This window comes from Xyrauchen texanus, chromosome 28 (assembly GCF_025860055.1).
Source record: "Xyrauchen texanus isolate HMW12.3.18 chromosome 28, RBS_HiC_50CHRs, whole genome shotgun sequence".
NCBI lineage: Eukaryota > Metazoa > Chordata > Actinopteri > Cypriniformes > Catostomidae > Xyrauchen > Xyrauchen texanus.
The window spans coordinates 17,219,214-17,235,854 of NC_068303.1; the positions used below are offsets into that span (position 1 = coordinate 17,219,214).

General features: G+C 37.3%; 3 protein-coding genes across 3 annotated transcripts; 1 reads left to right on the top strand and 2 right to left on the bottom strand.

Moving 5' to 3' along the window:
• The first annotated feature begins 1,064 nt into the window (after positions 1-1,064).
• Positions 1,065-2,582, top strand: LOC127622349 (muscarinic acetylcholine receptor M5-like). The gene has a single exon (XM_052096431.1). It carries the CDS (start codon positions 1,065-1,067, stop codon positions 2,580-2,582), a length of 1,518 nt encoding a protein of 505 aa, XP_051952391.1.
• A 2,089-nt stretch (positions 2,583-4,671) lies between these two features.
• On the bottom strand, positions 4,672-8,283 carry emc7b (ER membrane protein complex subunit 7b). Its single transcript, XM_052095940.1, has 5 exons — positions 7,952-8,283; positions 7,515-7,634; positions 6,753-6,891; positions 6,329-6,409; positions 4,672-6,223 (listed from the first exon to the last, which is right to left on the bottom strand). Exons 1-5 carry the CDS (start codon positions 8,176-8,178, stop codon positions 6,077-6,079), a joined length of 714 nt encoding a protein of 237 aa, XP_051951900.1. The 5' UTR covers positions 8,179-8,283; the 3' UTR covers positions 4,672-6,076.
• Positions 8,284-9,385: 1,102 nt separating this feature from the next.
• Positions 9,386-16,118, bottom strand: katnbl1 (katanin p80 subunit B-like 1). The gene is made up of 10 exons (XM_052096158.1): positions 15,971-16,118; positions 15,003-15,130; positions 14,825-14,862; positions 14,405-14,681; positions 11,958-12,073; positions 11,569-11,619; positions 11,389-11,478; positions 11,199-11,300; positions 10,032-10,125; positions 9,386-9,925 (listed from the first exon to the last, which is right to left on the bottom strand). The coding sequence occupies exons 2-10, from the start codon at positions 15,117-15,119 to the stop codon at positions 9,893-9,895; spliced, it is 918 nt and encodes a 305-aa protein (XP_051952118.1). The 5' UTR covers positions 15,120-15,130; positions 15,971-16,118; the 3' UTR covers positions 9,386-9,892.
• Between the last annotated feature and the right edge of the window lie 523 nt (positions 16,119-16,641).

The following is a 16,641-nucleotide window of genomic DNA, read 5'->3' on the forward strand; positions in this document are numbered from 1 at the left end:
ATCAAATGATCTCAGAAATTTGACCAGAAATGATAGGGGCTTGTCCATGATATCATCCTCTTCCTCTGTGATGATCCCATTTGCTTCTTCCACGATGGTCGCCACCGCTTCCGCGACCCCTGTGTTCCCCCGAGCAGCCGGTGTCACTTGCACCACCAGCTCCACCTACTCTTCTCTAATTACCACTACGTTCCCAACTTGGTCTGCTGTCCATAACAAACCTTTTTCACACTGAAACGCGGAAGTAAGCGTTTGCAGGATAAACTTCGACTGCTGTAATTGGGAGGTCACAACAAATATTATTTTCACTTACCCATTTGCTCCAAGACAAAATAAAAAATCCACTCTTATGTTTGAATGACTTTCCAGAAAAGGGAAAAAAATAGAGATTGGTGGATTAAGACAGTAAAATGGGAGACAATGTCAAATTTGCTCTCACTCTCTCAGCAGCAGTAATAGATCATGCTATCCTTCATGCCATCCCAGATGTGTGACTTTCTTTCTTCTGCTGAGCACAAACTAAGAATAAAGGCCCATACAGTGCAAGTGAATGGTAGCCAGATGTCCAAAAAGCACATGAAAGCAGGATAAACACCAGAGACTTAAGATTACTTTTATGCTGCCATTATGTGCTTTTTGGAGCTTCAAATGTTTGGTACCCATTCACTTCCATTGTATGGACCTACAGAGCAAAAATATTCTTCTAAAAATCCTTATTTGTTTACAGCAGAAGAAATAAATTCATACACATCTGAGATGGCATGAAGGTGAGTAAATGATGAGACAATTTTCATTTTTGGTAGAACTATTCCTTTAAGGAGCAAATTCTTTGCTGTGTTCAAAGTGATGCCACAGCTGTGGGGTATTTGTAAAAAAACAATATATATACATATATTAATATAAATCATTTTCACACAATAAATAGGCTATATAAATGTATACATTATAATCTTTCCTGTATCAAGTGTTGATTTTATTTTTTCTATGTTTTCAGACTATCCATTGTCAACTGAGCATGAAAAATAAGAGTTTGCTGCTAAAAGTCCTACACTGACAAGATGGACATGGATTCAAGTGGAAATTCAACTGCAAGTGGAAATGTTTCCACCATCTTGCCTGCCCCATACAGTCTGTTGGAGGTCATAACTATTGCAACTGTATCGGCTATAGTGAGCCTCATCACAATAGTGGGGAATGTTTTAGTGATACTCTCTTTCAAGGTGAACAGCCAACTGAAGACTGTAAACAACTATTACTTACTCAGTTTAGCTTTTGCAGACCTCATCATAGGTGTTTTCTCTATGAACCTGTACACATGTTACATTCTCATGGGATATTGGTATTTAGGAAATGCAGCATGTGATCTCTGGTTGGCACTTGACTATGTCGTAAGTAACGCATCAGTGATGAACTTGCTGGTCATCAGCTTCGACAGGTATTTCTCAATTACAAGGCCACTCACCTATAGGGCGAAACGAACACCGAAACGTGCAGGTATTATGATTGGCTTGGCATGGTTTATATCATTTATTCTGTGGGCTCCACCCATTCTGTGTTGGCAGTATTTTGTTGGTGAGAGGACAGTTCCACCTGACCAATGCCAGATCCAGTTTTTCTCAGAACCTACAATTACATTCGGGACAGCCATAGCGGCCTTTTATATCCCAGTCTCAATCATGACAATTTTATACTGCAAAATCTACAAAGAAACAGAGAAACGCACAAAAAGTTTAACAGAACTGCAAGGATATCCATCTTTGGACAGCCATGAAGATCCCAAAGTGCAAAAGCCAATACTAAGATGCTTTAGATTTAAAAGCAAGAGGGGCACGACTCAAGCATCATGGTCTTCATCCAACCAGAGTTATGTAACCAAGACAACATTGCAGTCTGAAGATTGGACAAAACTGGACCAGGTCACAACACTAAACAGTTATACATCATCAGAGGAAGAAGAGCGGTCTGTCACTGAGGCAATCCCACGAGAATCTTTAAAGAACCAAGAATCATTAAATAAGAATGGACAGCTGGACTGTTTTGAAGAAGGCAAATATTTAAGTGATCTCACAAAGCAATGCTTACAAACAAACAATACAAAATGTATGTCATATAAGTTCAAACCTATCATTAGCAACATTACTGCTTTGCAAGTTAGCAGTGAAGCTGAGGGAACAAGCACAGATCTCTGCCACTCATCAGCACCCAAGGCTCCCCCATCTATATCCTCATCCAGCAAACCAGAGGACCCAAACCTGAAGATCCAGATGACCAAACGGAAAAGAATGGTCCTCATCAAGGAGAGAAAGGCTGCTCAGACACTGAGTGCCATCCTTCTGGCGTTCCTCCTTACCTGGACCCCATACAACATCATGGTGCTCATCTCCACCTTCTGCTCTGACTGCATCCCTGTCTCCCTCTGGCATCTAGGCTACTGGCTCTGCTATGTCAATAGCACCATTAACCCTATGTGCTACGCCCTTTGTAACAAGACCTTCCAGAAGACCTTTTGGATGTTATTCCTCTGCAAGTGGAAGAAGAGTAAAAGAGAGGACAAACTATACTGGTGTGGTCAAAATCACTAATTCTGAAGTAGCTAAAGGACAGAAATGGCAGAATATTAGACCATTTGAATGATTAACATGTAATACAATTGTTATGTCAAAGTGTCATAAAGAAGCATCTCTTATTATCTTAGTGTATGTTATGCATACAATGTCAGAGGCCATATTCCTATATTATTCCTTTCCATATTCCTGGCCATGTTGTTTCTAGGGAGTGTGTACATATTTTTCATGTTGCCTGATTAAAAGAAAATGTTATAATTTATTATGAATAACATAATTTAACATGTAATCTGTTTTCATAGTTTTATATATATTTAAGTGCATTTAACATGTTTACACAACGTGTATTTTTAATATTGTGAAAAGATTAGGGAGGTGAGTAAAATAAAGATATGGAGGAATAACTTTTTTTATTATTTATTATAGATACCAAAAACGTAAAGCATTTGTACCATGGTTAACTATTTGAAAATCATGTATTGTATGCTTTGGTCATGTCAGTGACACTTCATGCATATAAACTAAAATATCCAAAAACTTCAGATGTGCAAAGCAATTTAAGGTTTCTCATTGTTATTAGTATTATTAATGTTTTCAACAGTGCCAGTTAAAGTCTCTGTATGCAGGACTGGAAAATCCAGATTGTCAGATTTTCAAGCAGCACTACAGATCACAGTAAACCAACACTTCTGTAGACAGCTCAAATGCAAAAGACGTTTCATTGTACCTTTACTCTAAACGTTATCTCCAAGAAAAGGCATCAAATCCTGATTAAACCATGTGAAGTAGAAGCACATTTTATTTTTCTACAACACCTAATTAATCCCAAATTACACAGGCCTATTTAAAAAAGAAATACATTTACACTAGATTTGCTGTGCCACAAATTAGAACTGAACTTCACTTGAATATTAACATACACTCACTGAGCATGTTATTAGGAACACTATGGTCCTAATAAAATGGTCTTCTGCTGTTGTAGCCCATCCGCCACAAAGTTTGATGTGTTGTGGATTCTGAAATGCTATTCTGCTCACTACAATTGTACAGAGTGGTTATCTGACTTAGAGTAGCCTTTCTGTCAGCTTGAACCAGTCTGACCATTCTCTGTTGACATCTCTCACCAACAAGGTGTTCCCGTCCGCAGAACTGCCATTCACTGGATGTTTTTGGCACCATTCTGAGTAAACTCTAGAGACTGTTGTGCATGAAAATCCCAGCAGTTACAGAAATACTCAAACCAGCCTGTCTGGCACCATACAATCATGCCATGGTCGAAATCAATTAATCAAATGTTTTCACCATTCTGATGGTTGATGTAAACATTAAATGAAACTCCTGACCGTATCTGCCTGATTTTATGCATTACACTGCTGCCACATGACTGGTTGATGAGATAATCACATAAATAAGTAGGTGTACAGGTGTTCATAATAAAGTGCTCAGTGAGTGTACATTTCAGACAAGTACATTCATGGATAGTGCCTTGCTGTTTTCAATTAAAGATGTTAAATTAAGAAATGCCTGCTTTTTGTGTTGTGAAAATGTGCCATATAATATGATGTTAAATAAATATTTTAAGATTAAAGTACCCCAGCCAATTGAAACACCAATGCAGGGGATCAATCTTCTTCTAAGATCAGACTAATGCTAATGATTTCTTTCAAACTATGGCTTTATTACAATTTTCCACTGCCATACTAGCAATTGCTTACCATTTCAGTCACCTATGACCAGATTTGGTCTTAAATATTTGCATCCACCCATCTTTCTATAAGCATCATGCTGAGAAAATCAAACAAATAAACAAGACATCAATACTGACCACCACAATTTATTTTAAATAAGATACTTCATAGCTTAAATCTTATGCATTTCTTATCTTCATTCACAGTCTTGTACAATCTCAACAAGATATAGTACATATTTCAACCTAGAAGCTTTGTTTCAAGTAGTTGTGACACAGAATTGGGGTCAACGTCACCTCCTTAGGGTGGCCTGAAGACACATGTCCCAAGATGGCCCCTCATTTTATCCATCCTAAAACTTGCAGCTTGTTAGCTTAATCTGAAATGTCCCAGAACAAATTTGATCAACTTAATTGAGAAAAAAAATAAAAATGTTTTTTATTACTTGTACTACATATAGCAAGTACAAATGTTAGCATCTAATGTCATCAGTGAAGCCATATTGCAGCTATTGCATCGACCCGCAGCGACTTTAAAAAAGCCAATCAAAAGCACATTGATGCTCCCAACCTTTTATATATAGTTCCTGTTTACTTATACTTCTCTCATATTAAGAATGTGCTAAAATTTGATTTATTAGAGTTTGAATTAAATTGTAATTCAAATCATAGTGGAGGTGAAACTGCATTGACCTCAATTCTGAGAAGCAATCATATATCTGTTTGATGAATCTTAGATGCAACAGCAGAAAAAGCATAGACTACCATCATAATGTTAAATATGTTAGAGAATATCGAAATGCTTAAGCAAAAGTAAAATCTTTGTCTAACACTCCTCTTTTGGCATAGGAACAGTGTTGCCAACTATTTTCAATGGAAAGTAGCTAAAGCCTGCTCGAAAAGTAGCTAAATGTCGCCAGATGACGTCATGCGTCATTAGCATATTAATGACGTCATCGCGTCGTATTTGCATTCTGCCTAATTTGTCGGTACTGTAGCCTACTTCAGTTTATAATAACGGTTATCTCCCCTAAACCGTGCTCATACTGTTTTTATATAAGTATATAGCCGAAAAACGGTCAAATTAAATGTTTTGAATTAAAACAGAGGAGAAGGCAGCTGCTATGTGATCACTGATTGGTTCCTGCTAACACAGCGTGCACATGCGCAGCTCATTCATGTCTATGTCCGCTGGCGTGCAGTCAACGGAATGTGCTGCTCCTATCAGCCGCTCACTGAACAGAGCAGACGCAGCGGGGAAGTAAGACCTCACGCTTGCAGTACTGGCGATATTTGGAATTTGGAAAGTTGCTAAGGTTTGTCCAAAAAGTCGCTAGATTTGTCGCTAGTCGCTTTTTTGAAAAAATGTCGCTAAAGGGGTCTGAAAAGTCGCTAAAAATAGCGACAAAGTCGCTAAGTTGGCATCAATGCATAGGAATCTTTTAACTCGACCAATCCGTGGTAACAGACCAATAATTTACTTCCCCACTCATTCTACTTTTAAAACAACTTAGTAAAGTTATATTTTAAAAAAATAAAATACAACAACAACAATGAATTCATGATTTAGTCCAGGTGTACCAGAAAAATGTTTTAAAATGTGTGAAGTTTTCAGTGTATCATTATAATGAGTAAAATGATCTGTTAACAACAATGCATCAAAAGCAAATGGGACAGTGGAGAGAAACAGTTCTGCTTTGTCAAGTTTCAGTTTAAAAAGAAACCATTCATATATACTGTATATACATATATATAAAAAACAAAAAAAACAACAGTGTTATGGAAAACTGAAAAAAAAAAAAAAAAAAAAAAAAAGATCACAGCACTACCTCCTCTTTGGTGCAATACTCCTGCTACCTTTGTTGCCTCCCCCAGACTTACTGGAGCCCTTGGAGAACAATTTAGTCATGAATTCAGAAACATCTGGCAATTCTGGGTTAGGGTTCAACATGTTCATAGACTGCTCCATTTCCTGCAGAAAACAAATTGCATAAATACAGCTATTTCCAGTGGATGAGGCGGTCACAAAACTTGCAATAAAATATTAGTTAATATGACCTGCTATGTTATGATTTACCTTTCTCATCTCAGGGTCATTAGTATTTACCACCTTAGGGAGCAGGACGATGATGAGTAAGGGAAGAACCATCATCATGACCTAAGCACAACAAATAGATTTTAAGAACAAGGGCACAACAGCTATTAGCAGCACATATTATTTCACTAAAACGTCAAGCATCTTGTGGCGAAGGTTGTCATACAACAATTTGAAAAAGGAAACATTTTGTAATACAAACTAACCCCAAGGTATGAAAATAAAAGTTAAATAATACCATTAAAATAAGTAAACGGATAACAGAAAGACTGTAAATATATGCATAAACACATATGCATACAAGACACTAATTAAGCTATGTAAACGTCAAATGACAAATGCATATCACAATGAATAAACGAGTACAATAGATAGTGGTTCCTGAGAAGCCATGATGTGATCTTACCATTGGGTTCATCAGAAAATCAGTCCACCCCCATGTCTCCCGCTTCATGAAGTACGTGTGTGGACCATTTGATCTGATCTGAAGGGGATACGGCTGTCGAATAACTTCAGAGGTTTTGATGTAATTCACCAAGCGTGCCCTGTCATTCACCAACAGATCCTGAAGTTAACTTTGGTGTTCATGTATCAATATATAGTACTGTGCAAAAGTCTTATAAGGCACACAAGATGCTTCACAAAAACATTTGTTTTAAAATGGTTATTTATATTTTCATCTTCAGTGTGTCAATAGGAAATATACATTTTAGAACTCCCAAATTTTTCTTTTGCAAATAGAATTGAATAGAATAACAGGGAGCCCTGCAACAGATTGCATAGTCCCCACACTGAATATAGAGTCAGTCTGGGATTACATGAAGAGACCAAAGCAAATAAAACAGCCGAAATAGATAGAAGAACTGTTGTGAATTCCCCAAGAAGCTTGGAACATCCTATCTGCCAACAACCAAGAAAAACCAGGTGTCCAGGTGCCCCTAGGAAAATTGGTGTGTTTTTGAAGACAAAGATGGTCACATCAAATATTGATTTATCTTATTTTTTTTAATGTTTACTGGAATTTGTATGATGCTCATTGACAAATTAAAATTATTTATTTATATTATTTTTGAAGACATCCTCACTATACAAGATTTTTCCCAAGTGCCTAAAACTTTTACACAGTACTGTATAGAAATGTTAAATTAGGTTTTGGTTAAAGAGTTACCTCATTTTCCCTTTAGATGTAATGTCAACACGGACAGGTTCAAATCTGAAAGATGGTGATACGATTTCAACCACATATGATCCAGAAGGCACATCGTTCACAGCAAAGCTTCCGTCAGTCCTGTAAAGTAAAACATGTGTGGCTAAAAGTGTCATCTAGGAAAACCTCGTTAACCTACTGGTTATATTTTATTTATTAAACACTGTGTGTGACCAACAACATTACTTACACCCTGACGATGACTTTTCACCTATAAGTTAGTTAACTAAACGGCAATGATAGAACATAAACCTATAAAATGACGCAAACATCATTATTCTTCAGATTATGTCAACAGTAAATCCAGCAGTTGCACACACAAATAGATAGACCCCTCTTTGAAGCTAACATTGCTGATGATCGACAGAAAACACCACACATTATTTTTAATAACTCACTTCAGAAAGCCAACATATTCCTCTCCTTCGACCAGGACTCGGGCTGAGGAGATCCAGTCCTGTGTTTTCACTCCAGGAACGATCGCGCGACCTTCGATTTTGAAACGATCTCCATTGGACTGAGAACCTGCTGCAGGCCCCGGCTCTGGTTCAGAAAAACACAATGACAACGCAAACAGAGCCTGCAGCGCCACAAATACATCTAATAGACGCTTAATGTACAGCATCGTGCTTGGTAACACGATAAATTTGACGTTTGAAAGTGTACAAATATCACAACGCGTCGATATTTAGACAGCCGTGTAGAGTATATGGAAACCGGAACTCATGAAAGGTAGAGACCGGAAGAACTGTTGCGGAATCTGTTATACCACGTGATGATTATCGTTTAGGCCGGGGTTTTGGACACTGGCACACACCGTTGCGTTGCGAACTATCTTTCTAAGCCAAATATATTCATATTTTCACACATACACACGTCTTCATTAGCTTGCGCTTTAAAATGTACTTAAAATCTCATTTTTATCACCTCGAAGTTTGACTGGGTCCTTATGGTATTAATCAGTGACTCCAGGTGGGTTTCTTATCTCTAACAATTCACAAAGGCTACCGTATCATTTCCTTCAAAGATTAGGGTTTTGGGTGGGGTCATTTTTGTTATCTTAAAAAGATAGTTCACACAAAAATGCAAATTCTCATAATTTACTCACCCTCATGCCATCCCAGATATGTATGAATTTCTTCTTCTGAACACAAACGAAGATTTTTAGAAGAATATTTCAGCTCTGTTGGTCCATATGCAAGTGAATGGTGACCAGGCTTTTGAAGCCCCAAAAAGCAGATAAAGTCAGCATAAAAGTAACTTCAGTGGTCCAGTCAATGTCTTCTGAAGTGATCCAGTTGGTTTTGGGTGAAAATAGAACTAAATATAACTTATTTTTTACTGTACATCTTGCCATTGCAGTCTATAGGTACACTCATATTTTCAAGCTCAATTGCACTTCCTAGTGCTTGAGGCATGAAAACTTTAAATGGCTTTATATTAATTGTAATCAAGCCTGAAAATATAATTGCCAAGCTGTTTATGCTGTTAAGATGTACAGTGAAAAAGGAGATACATTTTGCTCTGGATCGCTTTGGAACCAACTGGATCGCTTCAGAAGTCATTGATTAAACCACTGGTGTCTGATGGATTATGTTTATGCCGACTTTGTCTCTTTTTTGGAGCTTAAAAGGCCTGATCACCATTCACTTGTATTGTATGGTCTCACAGAGCTGAGCAATTTTTCTAAAAATCTTGTGTTCAGCAGTGAGTAAATGAGAGAATTTTTATTTTTGGGTGAACTAACCCTTTAATAGATAAAGTGTCAAATGAAAATATGCATATAAATGGAAACATGTAGATGTGAAAAAAAAAAGAAATGGATTTAGATTGTGTAAATTTATTTGAAAGGTGATTAAAAGAAATAACTACACACATTACATTCATGAAATATTCCATTCATGATCAGTCAATGGACAACAACATACTTATAACTTAAAACGCCTGGAATTCAAGTGCATGACTGAAAAAACATACAATAAAGGAACACATACATAATCACATCCACTTAAGCAGATTCTCACCATGGCACTACAAGTGCAACAGTTAAAATGTCTGCTTGGCACTTCAGTTAGTTGCCTGATTCCAGAGAGTCTCATGGAGTTGATTAGGTGCCCCTAAGCAAGTCCACTTCAATGTGAAGCAGTCATTCGATGCCTGCAGGAAGCGTTCCTCCTCCAGTGCTGAGAACGGGAGTGTGTGAATTGTTCAGTTCATCAATCCCCAATTCGCCACTAGTAAGCTCTAGATTCAATAGATCCAAACTGCTCAAAGAGCAGCTTAACATAATGCACCAAGAATATGTAGTGGTCATCTCCTTAGTGTGCTACACTAATGCATCAGCGCATTTGTGCCAGATATGATTCTATGACCTGAAGAAAACAAGCAATAGGTGACAAAAGAGGAAAAATGGGTGAGACCTAGTTTTGTGAACAGTAGTACTTTTTCTATTGATGAAAACATGAAAACACATTGCACCTTGGCGGTTTCTCCCACAGTTCCCGGAACTGAGCTTAACTGACTTTTTCCCTCCCACAGTTCAAACAGCAGCGTCGTCATTGCCTGAACATTCCTGAAAGATGCAGACATTTTTGGTTACACTTTCCAGCAAACAATTACAAGATAAGGTGCGTATATAATAAATTAAAAAGATAAAATTTTGCATCCCAAAAACAAGTATTTCTTCATGAATGAAGGACTGTGCAGCAAATCTGACCTCTATCCTGTCTAGAAACATCATGACCGGCTCATAGATGTTGGCAATGTGTGAACACAACCACCCTACAATGTTAAAAGTCCACCCACTCCTCTTTCTTATATTTCTATTAATGAAAAACATTGTGTCAAAATTAACGTTTTTCATTTCTGCCCGCCTCAACCACGATTAGTGAGGGACTCAACCCTATTATCATAGATCCTCCCCTGAGTGATCTACACACAGGCCGCCATTTTTTTCCATGCTGGAGCAGATGTAGTGAGAAGAATAATGTTTCAGCTTTGTAAGCATCATAAGTGTTCTTGTTGTTGGCTGTAAAAGTGAACATAAGAATCTTCATGTACTCCAGACATCAGTGCCACTGAAGACGCTGTGGACAAGTTTTGTTTTTGAAGGAAATGTGCCACAAAACACAAAAATGTGCGTATGTTTGTGCAAATTATTTTACACCAGACTGCTTTGTGAATGTGTCAATATAAAGCAGAATTTTCAAAAAAAATTGATTCTCAAGCATGGATCAGTACCAACTGTTTGTATTCCAGCTTTATATCCTGTAGATGTAAGTATCGCACTTTATATTTCGTGAATGTTTGCAAGTCGCCTTTTCGAATGTGCTTGTTATCCGATTCCACGGCTAATGCATCTAAAGATACCCTTGTCTCTGATTGTATTCACGGAGACCAGAGCTATGTCGGCGGGGAGCAGCAGCTCATTTGAATTTAATGAGACACACGAAAACAGCGCATTTTTGATTCCACCCAAAAAGAGGCATTTATAACATGGTATAATAAATGATCTGTGGGGTATTTTGAGCTGAAACTTCACAGACACATTCTGTGGACACCCGAGACTTATATTACATCTTGTAAAAAGGGGCATAATAGGTCTCCTTTAATAATTCCAGATATACATAAAAAAAAATGAAGCACCTGTCATTTGAACCTCCATCGTGCAAGCTTTTGTTTGTGGGGAGTTCAGGCCACCATTTCTTAATGACAGATTGAACCCAGTGTAAAGCTACAATGAGGTGTCTAGAAGAGATAAAACAAATTTTAATTTGGCCACAACTTAGCAATAAATTGAAAATCAATATAAAGGACATGCAGGGTACCCACTTACTCTTCATATTTAGTGTTAAGAATCACTTTCACTTGTGGTAAAAGGTCAACACAACAGCCAATCGAAATGCATGGCTCTTCTTCCTGAAGACTATAAAGGGAGAAATTAATACAAAAAAACATGTCTAATGTGTATGGCAAAACATATTCATGTGATTTGGAAAGGTTTTAAATAGACTACCTTTTTGTAATTATAGGCAAAAAGTCAACAAGCACACCTGTGTCTTGAATTCTACAAAAAAGAGAAAGAAATGAACTTTATTAGGTACAAAAGTATTAGCTTAAGTCTTCAAATTTTTTCCTCCAACATTTTCTATTCTTCACCAATATAAAACACATTGGGTGTAACTATTTTATTTGGCTTTTTCTAGCTTCAATATTCTAACATTTCAAGGACAAAAATGGGTTATACACATGTTACTGTAAAGAAAACCCCTTTACTTTTATTAAACAAAGTTAAAGATTTACTACTTTTTAAAATACTGCAGCATTTTATACGTTTCACCTTGAAATGAGCATCGTCTATGCCTTTACATAAGTGGTATTTTGAAGAAAAGCCAAACTTCTAACCTGTTCAAGTATGCCACTAGTTCGCTTGCATTTCTTCGCCACAGAGTCAAAGCAACATTCAGTCTAAGATTCCTTCCAAAGAGGACATGGGTCATTGCTTCATGATCCTTTGACAACTGTTCAAGGAATTCAACAAAACAGTAAGTTAGTACAGAGATTGTTAGATCACCCTTTATCATGACTGATTGGATTTCATTTAGAATGTCAAAAAATAAAGGGGTTAGATACATTATACCTTAAAGGGACAGCTCAATGTAGTCATCATTTACTCATCCTAATGTTATTATTACACTGCCAAATAATCCCCCTCCCCCCTTTCATAATGAAAGTGGATATTGACTAAGGCTGTCATTCTGCTTAACATTTCCTTTTGTGGTCCATGGAAGAAAGTCATATTGGTTATATGGAATAGGGATGTGCATGGACAGTTGCTATTTGATTAACTGTTTGACGCGCCTTTATCTGAATACCAAAATCACTATCTGGTTATTCTACACAAGCAATAGAGGTCTACAACCTGACCCAAGCCTGATGTGACCCGAGAAAAAATTGGTACCAATTTCGATACCACAGAAAATATTGGCTAATATGATAATGTGCTACTGAACACACTCCTTTAGCCCATTTAAATTTCAATGTAAATAATAAATTAAAAGATATGAATGCTTCAAGTGTTTCAAACAATTGTTTGTTTCTAAGCAGGTCCCTACTGAAATCTGTTTTATTTTTTCCCCAAAATTCTTTTTTTCTTTTTTATTATTATATTTGTTCCAGAATTCCATGTTTTAAAGTTTAATATAATTTAATGATCAAAATGTTGTCTAATCAAAACATTTCCTTAAACTTTTAACAAGTAAAATAGAACAATTATTAACATAACATTGCATTTTTTAACAAACTATTTTTATCAGTAACCAGTACAAAAGCACTCTTGCTTGTGATATATTGCTTAATTTTTATTATAATTACAATCTTTATGAATCACCATTTATTATTATATGCATTATTATTTCTACAGTGTGAATTACATTTTACATTTACATTTAGTTATAATATATTTATGTTGCAATTTCTTCAATTTCAGGCATTTAGCTTTTATTATGAATTGTGCTTTTATTTTGATGTGTATTTTTGATGGAAGTGTAACCTCTCCCGATGAACAGTTCGCTACACTGCTCAGTGTGATTGTTAAAGCGCAAATGCTGTGATTTAATTATATAAATCATGTAAAAATAATGTTTCAGAGTGGATTGGTGCTCTGGTCTGTCACCTCTCATACAACACGAATGGAAACTTTACAGACTATGAGAATCAGTGTATGAGCAGTCTGCTTCACACATTCATTTAAAGCTCATGCAGGTCATACAGACTAAGATTGCAGCATCTCACAGTTTAATAATCACACTAGGACATTTCATAATTTTAATTTGATTAGTTGTGCATTTCAGTGTAAAAGTAGTAACAGAGCACACTGTTTATAACCATTTGAAAGCAGTTGTGTGTCAGTAAGACAGTGTGCAAGACTGCAGTTACCGAATTAAGTCGGTGTTCGGCACTACTGGTACTGTAGAATCAATGGCATCATTACATCTTTTTTATTTTATAACTGACTTGGTACCGAAGTATCAGTGCTTTGGACAACACTACTGGCATGTATGAACCTGCTTGGGCAGAGCATCAGGTTTGGCACTACAATTATGTATTTTTCGTTGTTTAAGAATCCGTTGCAGACAGTGACAATTTGATTATTTTTGTTTGACTTTAATGTGAATGATTTTATCATGTGTATTTAAGCTCATAGCTCACTGTGGACTTTTCCCTGGTATTTTGAATAAGTATTTGACATCCATCCATTGCATGAAACGTTCTTTATTCCAGAGTCGCTAACTGTTCCAACTGTTCGTGAACCCTCACGGTTAACTGAATATTAAAAACGGTTACTGGTGTGCTAAGTGACTCCAGCCAGGTCTCCTAAGCAACCAAATTGGCCCGGTTGCTAGGGAGGGTAGAGTCACATGGGGTAACCTCCTCGTGGTCAGGATTAGTGGTTCTCGCTCTCAATGGGGTGCAAGTTGTGTGTGGATAGCGTGAGCCTCCACATGCTGGGAGTCTCTACTGTGTCATGCACAATGAGCCACATGATAAAATGCGCGGATTGACTGTCTCAGAAGTGAAGGCAACTGAGACTTGTCGTCCTCCACCACCCGGATTGAGGCGAGTAACCATGCCACCACGAGGACCTACTAAGTAGTGGGAATTAGGCATTCCAAATTGGGAAAAAAAATGGTTTTGAGCACACCCCTAGTTGAGTGAGAGTAAATGATGATTGAATTTTCATCCTTTAACTGGAATAGCTGGACAATCACAACAACCGGAAAACCCCCGTAGAATAAAAAGAATACAGTTGGGGTTCCCAAACTCGAGAGCTATCACTTAAGATAACTCACCTCAGTAAAACAATCACTACACTTGGAGCCAGCTGCTGCCATTTTTGAAGTCTCTATTGAGTTCACAGAGAACCCACAATCGTCACTGTAAAGAATAGCCTGGACGTCATCAGCGCAGGTTAGTTCATTTTCTTTGTTTGCCATGTCAGACGTCCTCCCTGCAGTGGAAGCTCTCCGACATACTCCTGATCCAACACCGAAGAGACGCGTTTTCTTCTTGCTAACCACCACTCGTTTTGCTTTGCTGTATTTGTGAACACAATGGCCCACTGGAAATCTGTAGGATAGAGGGATACAAATACCTTGAAATGGGTGACTGTAATTTTGCCAGTGTGGTTGCTGCAGCATGTTCCATTACAGTATAAACTGCAATAACACAAAATGTCATGGTGTTTGCATTGCTATGGCTCAAAAACATACCTCTCTTGATCGGTTTTGTCCTGGAGTAAATAATCCACCTAAACAACAGATAAAATTAGCATTCCTAAAATATTGAAAAACACTGTTAAGGCTCATAATATCACTTAGCACATATATTACAAACATTACTTGACTTTTGAATAGTTTCCACTCAGTATGGACTTTGAAACTCCCTCACCTCCCTCATGTTCTTCTCATCTCTAGAGCAAACCAAACGTTTGAGAAGATCATGGGGCTGGGCCTGCTTTAGTCTGTGGACTTCTGCATTGCTTCCAACATGACTTCCAGTGGCCATAATAAGCGACTCTGGAGAACAATGACAAACAACACATCAATTAATCAAATGCACACATGCATTAGGCTAAAAAGCTGTGATTACACAAATGATCAATGCATCGAATCTGTGACATCCCTTTACATGCATATAAATCAAAAGAAAGATCTAAAGCAAGTTATATTAAAATGTGTGGTTTTTACTACAGTAGTTGTATGTGGCTTCATAAGGTACTTAAGTGCGGTCTCAAAACCTACATTTGCTACCAAAATAGTGACATTTTAGAGCGATCTAGACGATAATTAAGACGTTATGCACAAGTTAAGCGATTCGTGTCATTCTGGTGACAAATGTGCACACATATTCCCCAGACCCACAACGCATTCAAATGCTACATACAAAAGAGTTGATTAGTAATTTTCAAACCAACGTAATTACCGCGGAGCACGTTGCGCTGGGGCAGAGGGAGAAAATACGTACCGTTTCAAACATAATTAAAGAGTCTCAGATTAAAAAACACATACACACATTAGTAATATACCTGGTAAATGTCTAGACATCTGTCAGACGGAGCTTTAGGCCTCCAATGATGTGACGTTGCTGTTTAGGTTTAGGGTCGGTTAGCACGAGCGAGCTAATTACTACATTTTCGCAAAAAGTCAATAATTAATCTTTGTCTAAATTGCAAAAGCCAAGTTTAGTGATTAGTCTGCTGTTCCACTAACCTGTACACACGAAAACGGGCGATAAAGACACTCTAGTTAGCTAGTCACGTAAACAAACAACTTAGGCCAATCAGTAGCTAGCAAACAAGGACTTAGCACGTACAAAACATGTAACTTGTGTTCATACAAAATGTCATAAGCACCTACCACAGCATTTTGTACAATCGTCTATGCATTCCAGAGCACATTTTATATCCGTCAACGTGTACGAGTAAATTCAGGAAGAAATGGAAATTATGGATTGCAGAGGGAAGGAAGAACCATTCAAACAAATACAAACTTCAAATGCTGCGACTGTGGGATGGGTGAAGCTCTAGAGGACTGTGTATTTAGCGACATCTGATGGGAGAGATGGAACTGCTGTTTATTCACCTTTAGAAAACAGTTCTGTACTACTTGATTAATAATACATATAGCTTTTTAGAAAACATATCTCAGCTCTGCAGGTCTAAAAAGCATATAAAGCAGCATAAAAGTAATCCACAAGACTCCAGTGGTTAAATTCATTTGAAAGCATTTGAAAGTCCCCAAGATACTTTTATTTTAGTAAAACACGTTGACACGACTGCTTGGCGCCACTCCGGTGAAGCTAACTTTAGCTAACAAATGGAGAACAATAAACTTCCACTAGCAGTCAGAAAAGAAAGCTTCTTACTGACTTTTTTGAGTGGTGTAATTTTTTATCTATATATATTTCTACTATATCTATCCACGCCATGTCGGGGCTTTTGTATTCCTGGCATAAATTGGAAACATTTAGGCGTACTCATTGTTCATTATTAATAGGCATGGTTCTACGGGGGGTGCTAGAGATTGCC

Coding starts and splice junctions, on each gene's coding strand:
- emc7b (XM_052095940.1), bottom strand. CDS start 8,178: ATGCTGTACATTAAGCGTCTATTAGATGTATTTGTGGCGCTGCAGGCT. Junction 6,892..7,514: donor ACATCTAAAGGGAAAATGAG/GTAACTCTTTAA, acceptor GGTGAATGACAG/GGCACGCTTGGTGAATTACA. Junction 6,224..6,328: donor ATGACCCTGAGATGAGAAAG/GTAAATCATAAC, acceptor TGTTTTCTGCAG/GAAATGGAGCAGTCTATGAA.
- LOC127622349 (XM_052096431.1), top strand. CDS start 1,065: ATGGATTCAAGTGGAAATTCAACTGCAAGTGGAAATGTTTCCACCATC.
- katnbl1 (XM_052096158.1), bottom strand. CDS start 15,119: ATGGCCACTGGAAGTCATGTTGGAAGCAATGCAGAAGTCCACAGACTA. Junction 14,682..14,824: donor GACAAAACCGATCAAGAGAG/GTATGTTTTTGA, acceptor TCTATCCTACAG/ATTTCCAGTGGGCCATTGTG. Junction 10,126..11,198: donor GATGGAGGTTCAAATGACAG/GTGCTTCATTTT, acceptor TGCATCTTTCAG/GAATGTTCAGGCAATGACGA.